The 12,105-nt window shown below is 35.0% G+C and overlaps 1 protein-coding gene across 4 annotated transcripts in view; it reads left to right on the forward strand.

Annotated features, from left to right (window-relative positions):
• Nucleotides 1-12,105, forward strand: part of LOC127861411 (GATOR complex protein WDR24-like) — a 78,639-nt gene that overhangs the window by 4,571 nt on the left and 61,963 nt on the right. For 3 of the 4 annotated variants that reach the window (XM_052399872.1, XM_052399873.1, XM_052399875.1), the window contains exons 6-7: nucleotides 1,300-1,377; nucleotides 2,478-2,492. In XM_052399872.1, the coding sequence (XP_052255832.1) occupies nucleotides 1,300-1,377; nucleotides 2,478-2,492 (93 nt within the window). The remainder of the gene's footprint in view (nucleotides 1-1,299; nucleotides 1,378-2,477; nucleotides 2,493-12,105) is intronic. The other variant, XM_052399876.1, reaches the window with a different exon arrangement.

The raw sequence follows: 12,105 nt of genomic DNA on the forward strand, positions 1-12,105 counted from the left end.
CAGGTAAAAGTTAGCGTTCTACAAGTACACATCTCTGTAATTACTTAAGATATTTAATTGAATCTTCACACATGTCTTTGGAATCATTATGAACAAAACCCATAACTTTGACAAGAATGCAACTTGCATTGTGCTTATTTTAAGTATTTTTGTACTCTGGTATATATTTTCATGCAATGCCTCCTCCAGATGACATGTAGACCAAGTTTGTAAATGCATTTGGGGCTAGAAGATTTAATATTACTGTTGCTAGAAATATATATTAAATGCTTGAGGTCAATAACTCAAGTGAGGATGGAGATATTTTGGTGATATTTTGAGTGTATGTAGGTTATATGCTGATCTAGCAAGGGCTTGCATTAAGGGTCATTGGGATCAAGGTCAATGTTACTAAAAATAGGAAAAACGTGTTTCTGCATCATGACTTGTTTGGATTAAGGTATTGTGCTGTAATTTTGTTTGTATGTAGCTTAAATGCAGACCAATGGCGGGACAAAACTTGGGTCCAGTTTGTTCTAGGTGATTGTTACTCAAAATGGAAAAATGTTTTTCACTCAATAACTTGTGTTTGGATGGAGGTATTGTGCTTTGATTTTGTGTTAAGGTAGCTTAATTACAGACCTTGCTTGAAAAGTTAAATTAATTCAACTAAATTAATTGGTGCAAAGTTTGGTAAAAATAGTGCAGCATGCTGTCTTTTGGACAGCTCTTGTTGTGTGAGAAATATAAAGATTGATTTTTTTGCGAAAGAATAATTACATGTATTATGAAATAAATATTTAGTTTAAAGCATTTTAATGTAAAATAGTATACATGAAAGTTGTTTAAAAGTAAATGACAATTCTATGAACTTAAGATATATGTAAGTGTTCCCAGCAAGTTTTTATGCCTTTGACTGTATGAACAATTTGTTTACCCTTTGATAACAGGTGCCAAACGTTCCACTACAACTTTGCCTTGGCCATATTTTTAAAACAAACTTTGATTATGAAGTAACATTTGTTTTTCAATGTGTTTCTTGTAAAAATGTATTCTACGTGAGCCTTGTTGTGGTAAAATGGGGTTTAATGCACGTGCCTAAAGTGTCATCCCACATTAGCCCGTGCAGTCGGCACAAGCAAACATGAACAACACTTTCCGCTTTTATGGTATTTTTCGTTTAAAGGAAGTCTCTTCTTAGCCAAAATCCAGTTAAGGTGAAAAGTGTTGTACCTGATTAGCCTGTGTGGACATTTAACACTCATGCATTAAGCCCCATTTTCTCAAAATGAGGCTTATATGTTGCTGGTGATTTTTCAGAAAACATTTTAGCAACTGGGGCCACTAACGGAGCAGTTGTGATCTGGGATTTAAACATGAAGACACGATGTAAACAAGGTATGGTGTAGCCTTTTGTTAACCAGCAATATAAGTACACACGATGTAAACAAGGTATTGTGTAGCCTTAAGATAACCAGCAAAACAAGTACATGCTATGTAAACAAGGTAGGGTGTAGCCTTTAGGTAACCAGCAAAACATGTACAGGCAATGTCCACAAGGTTTGGTGTAGCCTTTAGATAACCAGGAAAACAAGTACAAGCAATTTAAACAAGGTATGGTTTAGCCTTTAAATTAGATAACCAGCAAAACAAGTACACACAATGTAAGCAAGGTATGGTGTAGCCTTTAGATAACCAGCAAAACAAGTACATACAATGTACACAAGGTATGGTGTAGCCTTTTGATAACCAGCAAAACAAGTACATACCATGTAAACAAGGTATTGTGTAGCCTTAAGATAACCAGCAAAACAAGTACATGCTATGTAAACAAGGTAGGGTGTAGCCTTTAGGTAACCAGCAAAACATGTACAGGCAATGTCCACAAGGTTTGGTGTAGCCTTTAGATAACCAGCAAAACAAGTACAAGCAATTTTAACAAGGTATGGTTTAGCCTTTAAATTAGATAACCAGCAAAACAAATACACACAATGTAAGCAAGGTATGGTGTAGCCTTTAGATAACCAGCAAAACAAGTACATATGATGTACACAAGGTATGGTGTAGCCTTTTGATAACCAGCAAAACAAGTACATACGATGTACACAACCTTTGGTGTAGCCTTTAGATAACCAGCAAAAGAAGTACACTGGATGTAAACAAGAAATAGTGTAGCCTTAAGATAACCAGCAAAGCATATATTTAAAGAGATATGAAACACTAGTCATGTTTCACAGAATATCACATTTTGTATGCCAGAGATGGGAGCTAGTTACCTAGCCAACAGTCAGCTTCTTATCTTCTTATCTTATTAGTTATTACCCATGTAGATGTTAGATTTTGTATTTGAGGGCTCATACCGTCAAAGTGTTTATGTAATTTTCTGTTTTATTTTTTAAATGCACTTAAATACAGTTCTTATTTTGTCTTAATTATGTGCTTATTGGAATTAATTGGAAGAACATAATGAATTTTTTTCTTTTTGACAAAATATTTAGAAATGTCAGTGTCAAGTAAGTGCTTTTTTTAACTTGTTTAAATATCTTTTGTATGCTTGTATGTCTTGTACCCTATGTGCTGTGGTTTTTGTAACATTCACATTTGGAACAATTTACAGTTAGTGTATGCTTTTTGTAGACTCAAAGGACTGTCACAAATGTACTGTAAGGGTTTTCATGATACAGGGCAAATGAAAAATTGTGAATATTAATCTAAGAGATTTTGCAAAGATTTGGCAGTATTAGTTGTTTTATTCATCACATCCCATAACTTTGTTGTGCATAATAAGATATCTTAATTAATAGGCACAAATAATCATAATATCAGGAATTAATGTGCCAAGAGAAACAACCTTGTTGGTCTCTTCAATGTCAAGGTCACAGGGGACACTTGAGGATTGTGCATAGTCCTTAAATGTAAATAGTTAAAGTAGATGTTCATGTGATTGTCTGTTCGTTGTAGTGTATTGACATTTATGCACCAAAAATTGTGCTTTCTTCAAGGTCCATGTCAAATAGGTGAAATAGGCTTTGTAAGGGGTCGATCTTGGGTCAAATTTCAGGGTGAAGTAGCTTTGCCCTTGAATGGGTTTGAGGAGAAACCAGGAGAAATAATGGAAATAATGAAAAAGTCATGTGTATTAGCTATAAAACTGTACAAATTGTAATAAGTTGCATTGATCTACCATTTGAAAGTATTAAATACAAAATGTAGATTATGAATTCTGTGCATTCAATTATCTTAATTGTTCATTGAATTAAGTGTTAAACTGCGACAACGAAGAAAAGAAAAGTTGCAAAATACCGTATTTCTTTACAATTATTAGTTTTATATATTGGTTAAAATATCAACACTGGTATATTACATTACTTGAAAAAAGTTGTTAAGTTTTCATATTTAAAGTAAATTAGGTAATCAATTTTACTGGGTATGTCTACCAGGTAACTTCCAGTTAACTATAAATAACATCAGTAGATTGATAATCGTCGTTCCCTGGATAACCCAGGAATGCGAATTATGCATGCATAGTGAATTGTATATATTTAATATATAAAATGATCAATCTACTTGCGTTATTTAGAGTGTGTATATTGTTATGTCCCATATTTTCACGTTGTACTTTCGATTTCACATCGCGAATTTCAGTTACCCAATATACTGAAAATAAGAACTTTTTTCAAGTAATGTAATATACCAGTCGTGATATTTTAATCAATATAAACTAATAATTGTAAAAAAATACGGTATTTTAGAACCTTTCTTTTTTCATCATTCGTGGTTGACAGTCCCTTTAAGAAAAAGAAAACAACACATCAAACAACTTCTTACACAGTTAGCCTTTTAGTGTGTACCAAAGAGCATTATTTATAGGTTATTATACCCCCACAAACGAAGTTTAGGGGGTATATAGAAGTGAACTTGTCTGTCGGTCGGTCGGTCTATCTGTCGGTGTGTATTAAGTATCCGCTCTCTTGTTCAAGTAGTTTTCATCCGATCTTCACCAAACTTGGTCAGAAGTTGTTTCTACATGATGTCTAGGCCAAGTTCGAACATGGGCCTTGCCAGGTCTAAAACTAGGTCACGGGGTCACTTACTGCGTTTTAAACATTTAGCATGTTGTCCGCTCTCTAATTCAAGAAGTTTTCATCCGCTCTTCACCTAACTTGGTCAGAAGTTGTATCTAGATGATGTCTAGCCAAAGTTCGAACATGGGCTTTGCCAGGTCAAAAACTAGGTCACGGGGTCACTTAGTTCGTTTTAAACATTCAGCATGTTGTCAGCTCTCTAATTCAAGTAGTTTTCATCAGATCTTCACAAAACTTGGTCAGAAGTTGTATCTACATGATGTCTAGGCCAAGTTCGAACATGGGCCTTGCCGGGTCAAAAACAAGGTCAAGGGGTCACTGAGTGCGTTTTAAACATTCAGCATGTTGTCGCTCTCTAATTCAAGTAGTTTTCATCCGATCTTCACCAAACTTGGTCAGAAGTTGTATCTAGATGATCTTAAGGCCAAGTTCGAACAAGGGACCTTTCAGGGTCAAATACTAGGTCACGGGGTCACTTAGTGCGTTTTTTTACTATTCAGCATGGTGTCCTCTCTCTTATTCAAGTATTTTCATCTGATCTTCACCAAACTTGGTCAGAAGTTTTATCTAGATGATCTTAAGGCCAAGGTCGAACATGGGCCATGCCAGATCAAAAACTAGGTCACAGGGTCACTTAGTACGTTTTACACATTGAGCATGGTGTCTGCTCTCTATTTCAAGTAGTTTAAATCCGATCTTCACCACACTTGATCAGAAGTTGTAATTAGATAATGTGTAGGTCAAGTTCGAACATGGGCCATCCTGGGTTAAAAACTAGGTCACGGGGTCACTTAGTGTGTTTTAAACTTCACCATGTTGTCTGCTCTCTAATTTAAGTAGCTTTTATCCAATCTTCACCAAAATTGGTCAGAAGTTGTATCTTGATGATGTCTAGGGCAAGTTTGAATATGGGTCATGCCGGGTCAAAAACAAGGTCACGGGGTCACTTAGTGCGTTTTAAACATCACAATGTTGTCTGCTCTCTAATTCAAGTAGTTTTACATCCAATCTTCACCAAACTTGGTCAGAAGTTTTATGGAGATGATCTTAAGGCCAAGTTAGAACATGGGCCTTTCTGGGTCAAAAACTAGGTCAAGGGATCACTTAGTGTGTTTTAAAAATTGAGCATGGTGTCTGCTGTTTTTTGTGAAGACGACATGCACAATAGTATGTGTCAATGCGGCATGTGGGGGTATTCGTCACGTCTGTTACAAAGCTCTAGTTAGACGTTGCACTGTACAATACGGAGATATATTTGGAGGAGCAGACAGTTTGCTCAGCGAGTCCAAATATATCGCGTAGTGTATAGTTTAATTGTCTAATAACAGCGATTTTTCTTGCCCAATTGGGAAAAGTACCTGTAAGAGCTCAATTGGGAAAATTGTGCGCAAAACCCCCTGAAATTGGGAAAATTGTGCGCGAAAACCCCTGAAAATTTGCATTGTGAAGTCTTCAAATTGGGAAATTTGTGTATATGATTTTTTTCTTGCAAATACTTTAAAATTGATAACTAAATGTTGTCAAGTTGTCATTATTATATTTACTTAGGTTCAAGCCATAGAGCTGCGTAGGGAAACTAACAAAATGTTGCACTTTATTTAATGTTTTTTATTTTGAGAAACATTCAATTGGGATTTTTTTTGACAATATTAGGAAATTTGTAGTTTTTCCCTCATTGGGAAAGTGACGTTTTCCGGTACTTTATAAAGAAGGAAAAAAATCGCTGAATGAGCTTTTTATTCTATATCCCTTCCTAAAGCTATTGTTTGATTTTAATTTTGATTTTAAAATGCTTTATTGCTTTAATTGCATCTATGCTATTTTCTTATGAATCGATTATTGTACATTCAAATACTTTTTCTCGGTAACGGCTTTTATCGTTCAAAATCGTTGTTTTTTCGCTCTTCAAATTTTGTTTTGAAATTTCACTGAATTTACACATTGAATTTATAAATAAATATATAATATTGTATCATTGATTTTGTCAAAATTATTATATTTTGACACATGACATTGTTTAATTTATAATTATATGCATTAAAGACGATGGACATATGTATAAGTCTAAATAAACTGTCTGTCTGTCTATAAAACAAATGTTAAGGCCATCCTTAACCCTTTGCATGCTGGGAAATTTGTCGTCTGCTAAAATGTCGTCTGCTGAATTTCTAAAATTAGCATTTTCTTCGATTTTTTTCAAAGAATGCTATCAGAATAGCAAACAGTTTGGATCCAGATGAGACGCCACGTTCTGTGGCGTCTCATCTGGATCCAAACTGTTTGCACAGGCCTTCAAAATTCGGTTCCCGCACTGTAAGGGTTAAAAAATTGTTTGTTTGGCATAACCCGATCCAGGTAAATTTGAGGTGGGTAGGTAGGTAGGGATTTTAATTTTTTTAGTAATTTTTTTTCTGACATTGAACTCCGACATATACCAAACTGAAAGGTATTAAATAAAGCTCCGAGTCTTCTGCCTCTGGTAAATATTTTTCTGCACCGTCCTTATCACCGCACGTGTATTTGTAAGTCTATTTTTTCTATGTAGAACTTCTAAAATATAATATAATCAACAAAAAATACTTTATCTTAAAATGACAGTCCGAAAAATTGTACGCATTTTGCACATGAAACAAAATGTGCATATCGTTTGACTACAGAAAATGAAAACAAGTAAACTAGCAAATACGTAATTAATATACTATTTGGTAGACATAATTTTACAATAGCATAGTTTGTGAGTAAAAAAAACAACAAAGTAATTATAACATTTTAATTTCAATCAAGAACAGAGAGGTGCAACATCTTCGACATGTAACTAATTATTTAATTATCATCCTTTAATTCAAATCGATAGTCGGTAGAAATTTGTAAAGTGATCAGCTTAAAAATAATTTATTGAGTGTTACGCTTCTTTTCATTTGCTTTTTTTATACGACTTTTGCCATCGGCCGTTATATTGTAGGCAGACGACAATATCAACTGTGTATTTCATTATCTGTGCATAAATGACCCAATATTACCCGATAGCGAACTCAATGTTGATTGGCCAGCTACCATATGCGCTTGAAATTGTTCATGGAAACAAACAGAAAAATAGTTTTAAAAAACACTTCAGATTAAAATGGCGGATGTTTTCAATGAAATTTAACGAGATTTAAGCATATTCTCAAATTATATTTTTCTTGAGCCAAATTCGCTATACTTTCTCAAATGGCGAACGACAGCGCGAGCCCTGTAATAGTGAGCATATATTCCAATAATAACACGTTCGCAATGCTCGCGCTGTCGTTCGCCATTTGAGTCATTTGCGAAAATATTGAGAATTTGGCACAAGAAAAATTGCGAAAAATGTAGTAAAATTTCGTTGAAAACATCCGCCATTTTAATCTGGACTGGTTTTCTATATTTGTCTCTTTGTTTCAATGAAAGTGTTCGCAATTCGAACAGTTAACAAAACCCGGTCTGTACTGATTAGACATTGCTTGACCTTATTGTTAATGAAGTGCAAATGGTAGCTGGCCAATCAGCATTGAGCTCGCTTACACATGACATGACGTTGTCGAATGAAACGTGAGGACGGGTGGAGCTATCGGATAATATTGGGTCATTCATGCGCAGATGTTGTATAATTTGAATACACATTTAATAGCGCCGTCTGCCTCGAAAAAAGCGACCGGTAGGAAAGTCGTATAAAGAGATAAGTAAATGAAACAAAAACGTGACAATACCCGTCAATAAATATTTCTAAGCTGAATATTTACCGATCTGAATTAAAGAGTGATAGTTAAATAATTAGTTATATGGCGATAATATTACACATCTCTGCCGATTGCCGAATTGAAATGAACGGTGATAATTAATTAATTAGTTTTTTTTACTCCCAAACTATCCTGAACGACAGCAGCGTATTTTAACTAAAGGGATACTAGAAAAACAGGAGCGGTTTAATTGTATTTAAAGTCTAATTAATCGCATAGGCATATGTCAAATAAATAGGCAACTCAAATAAATACCGGTACGCGTTTTGCTCATTGCTATTCTAGATATCCTTGAAAGAGCATTCAATTAAACGACGTGAATAACCGAAAAGGATAAAAAGCGGAAAGGAAAAATTAAGCGGAAAGAATTTTCGGCGAGCAAAAAAAATTTTATTTGGAAAGTAACCATAAAAATAATTCAGTCGGGCCGATTTTGGTGGTTAAGTCGGGTTACGCCAAACAAAAGAATTTTTAAGGATGGCCTTAGTGCACTTGTACTCAACTGTCCAAAATGGAAAAAATACAGACTTTTTGAATCCAATACCGAAATACGGTCACGTGGTACATATGAAGAAAATTCATTGCATGAATTTATTGGATATAGAATAAATATTAATATCAACATCAACCCCACCCCACAATCAAATAAAGTGTATGTGTTTACTTGTTGATGGGGTGAGATGTGTGCATGGTAAATTTCATATATAATACCAAGTTGTTTTTCTAAACAAAAGATTATATTCACCTTGCAATCATCTTCCCAATTGACAAGAATAAAACTTGTTAAAACAACAGTCCTTTCATCAATTTATAGAGGATATTTGTTGGATTTGGTGGAATAGTTTTGTTGGTTTATTCAGCAAGTAAAATACACTTTTGACTGACTTATTTCAATTATGATCTTAGTCTGATTTGGCTGTCTCTAAATGACAGTTTGCCTTATTGATAACCACTCAGATGCACATGCTGGCACACTGCGTAAATTTATCCGTACACTGCTGGTCCTTCAGACTTAATATATATAGTTTAAATTTTATTTTGTCCACAAGAAACCGTTTTTTGAGTATGTTTTGCATGCAAATATAAGTAGGTTGCATGCCATGTATCTATTTTAAATTATTTGATTTGTTCACTGCCTTTTATTGCAGATTTTTTAATGTTCAAGGCTTATAAAGTTCTAAGTATAAAAAGAGAAGTTAATATTGAAATTGGCCCTTGTCATGCCAAATGTGTCTAATAAATGGGTGTGCCATATGCGGTGGTAATAGGTCCAGACCAGCCTGCGCATCCACACAGTGTGGTCGGGAGCTACCCTGTCTTGAAGTATCTTGTGTGCATTGTACAATTTTAAACTTTGCCTGTATGCATACTTTGCCACATTCAAAATGTTTCAATTGTGTTGGTAAGAATCAAGTATACACAATTAGACTCAAGTTCAAAGGGAAATAGAGAAGTGTTACAGACTCCAACTGACATTTGTCAAGCAAATTATAGAAAAAATTATCAGCCCATGCACAAATGTGTGTTTCAAAACTTATTTTTGAAGGTCCTTGCACAATGTTTGGACTTTGTTGACCTTAAAATAATAAAACATTGAATTAGTAAAGACTAAGAATACTGTTAAGTGTTTTCTGAGTATTTTTAGCTCTTTATGTTTTATGTAACTTTCTGGAGATATGATAAAATATACATAGCACTTAAAACAAGTATGAAAACACTTGAAAAGAGCTTTTGACTGTGCATGACATTAATTTTGCTTGTTATGCTGTGCATTCCTTGCGCTAAACTAAATACAGTCGAAACTGAAAACAGGGGTCAGTCAAGGGAAATGGCCAAAGTGACTGTTGTCCACGAGTGACCTCTATTCTTGGATCACCACTTTTTAGATGGTTGGTCAGTTGGTAGTATTGCCACGTTGTTACCCCACCCAGTTGTTTGCACATGTTGTAAAACAAAGGCTAATTGCAGATAACTAAGCCTAAGCATAATAACATAAAAACTTTCTATTAAATAATTCAGAATAATGTCTTATAAATTAATTAAATTTCATAACTATTTTTAAACTGAATCTATGACTTTATCAACAACGAATTGTTGCTTACTCATGCATCTTGTTCATTCAGTAAATCCGAGAGTTGGTATTAAATTCATTTGGTTGTATTTTAAAAAAAAGATTGTCACGTGTCATTGACGTCACGTCTTAACATATATAAAAGCGGATTTGATGTCATACACCAAAAGTGTTATATAATTGTATTCTTCTAATTCAAAGAAAAAGATGCCAAAATCTTGTTAATTTTTTTTTCAGTTTGTTATAAAAGTTGCAATTCAATGTATATTTTTACTGAACAGACAATCACTAATACTTTTATTGCGATCTTGTAACAAAACTCCAGCTTAGTGTTGTTGTTTACACCTTATCAGCATTAAAGATCTATATACTTGGTCATGAGCTCCTGCTTAGTCATTATGAATGCAGCTGATAAAGATCTATAGACTTGGTCATGAGCTCCTGCTAAGTCATTATGAATGCAGCTGATAAAGATCTATAGACTTGGTCATTATGAGCTCCTGCTTAGTCATTATGAATTCAGCTGATAAAGATCTATAGACTTGGTCATGAGCTCCTGCTTAGTCATTATGAATGCAGCTGATAAAGATCTATTGGCTTGGTCATGAGCTCCTGCTTAGTCATTATGAATGCAGCTGATAAAGATCTATAGACTTGGTCATGAGCTCCTGCTTAGTCATTATGAATGCAGCTGATAAAGATCTATTGGCTTGGTCATGAGCTCCTGCTTAGTCATTATGAATGCAGCTGATAAAGATCTATAGACTTGGTCATGAGCTCCTGCTAAGTCATTATGAATGCAGCTGATAAAGATCTATAGACTTGGTCATTATGAGCTCCTGCTTAGTCATTATGAATGCAGCTGATAAAGATCTATAGACTTGGTCATGAACTCCTGCTTAGTCATTATGAATGCAGCTGATAAAGATCTATTGGCTTGGTCATGAGCTCCTGCTTAGTCATTATGAATGCAGCTGATAAAGATCTATAGACTTGGTCATGAGCTCCTGCTTAGTCATTATGAATGCAGCTGATAAAGATCTTTAGACTTGGTCATGAGCTCCTGCTTAGTCATTATGAATGCAGCTGATAAAGATTTATAGACTTGGTCATGAGCTCCTGCTTAGTCATTATGAATGCAGCTGATTAAGATCTATAGACTTGGTCATGAGCTCCTGCTTAGTCATTATGAATGCAGCTGATAAAGATCTATAGACTTGGTCATGAGCTCCTGCTTAGTCATTATGAATGCAGCTGATAAAGATCTATTGGCTTGGTCATGAGCTCCTGCTTAGTCATTATGAATGCAGCTGATAAAGATCTATAGACTTGGTCATGAGCTCCTGCTTAGTCATTATGAATGCAGCTGATAAAGATCTATAGACTTGGTCATGAGCTCCTGCTTAGTCATTATGAATGCAGCTGATAAAGATCTATAGACTTGGTCATGAGCTCCTGCTTAGTCATTATGAATGCAGCTGATAAAGATCTATAGACTTGCTCATGAGCTCCTGCTTAGTCATTATGAATGCAGCTGATAAAGATCTATAGACTTGGTCATGAGCTCCTGCTTAGTCATTATGAATGCAGCTGATAAAGATCTATTGGCTTGGTCATGAGCTCCTGCTTAGTCATTATGAATGCAGCTGATAAAGATCTATTGGCTTGGTCATGAGCTCCTGCTAAGTCATTATGAATGCAGCTAATAAAGATCTATTGGCTTGGTCATAAGTTCCTGCTAAGTCATTATGAATGCAGCTGATAAAGATCTATAAACTTAGTCATGAGCTCCTGCTTAGTCATTATGAATGCAGCTGATAAAGATCTATATACTTGGTCATGAGCTCCTGCTTAGTCATTATGAATGTAGCTGATAAAGATCTATTGGCTTGGTCATGACCTCCTGCTTAGTCATTATGAATGCAGCTGATAAAGATCTATAGACTTGGTCATGAGCTCCTGCTTAGTCATTATGAATGCAGCTGATAAAGATCTATAGACTTGGTCATGAGCTCCTGCTTAGTCATTATGAATGCAGCTGATAAAGATCTATTGGCTTGGTCATGAGCTCCTGCTTAGTCATTATGAATGCAGCTGATAAAGATCTATAGACTTGGTCATGAGCTCCTGCTTAGTCATTATGAATGCAGCTGATAAAGATCTATAGACTTGGTCATGAGCTCCTGCTTAGTCATTATGAATGCAGCTGATA

Source organism: Dreissena polymorpha, chromosome 16, assembly GCF_020536995.1.
Source record: "Dreissena polymorpha isolate Duluth1 chromosome 16, UMN_Dpol_1.0, whole genome shotgun sequence".
In the NCBI taxonomy this organism is placed as follows: Eukaryota; Metazoa; Mollusca; class Bivalvia; order Myida; family Dreissenidae; genus Dreissena; species Dreissena polymorpha.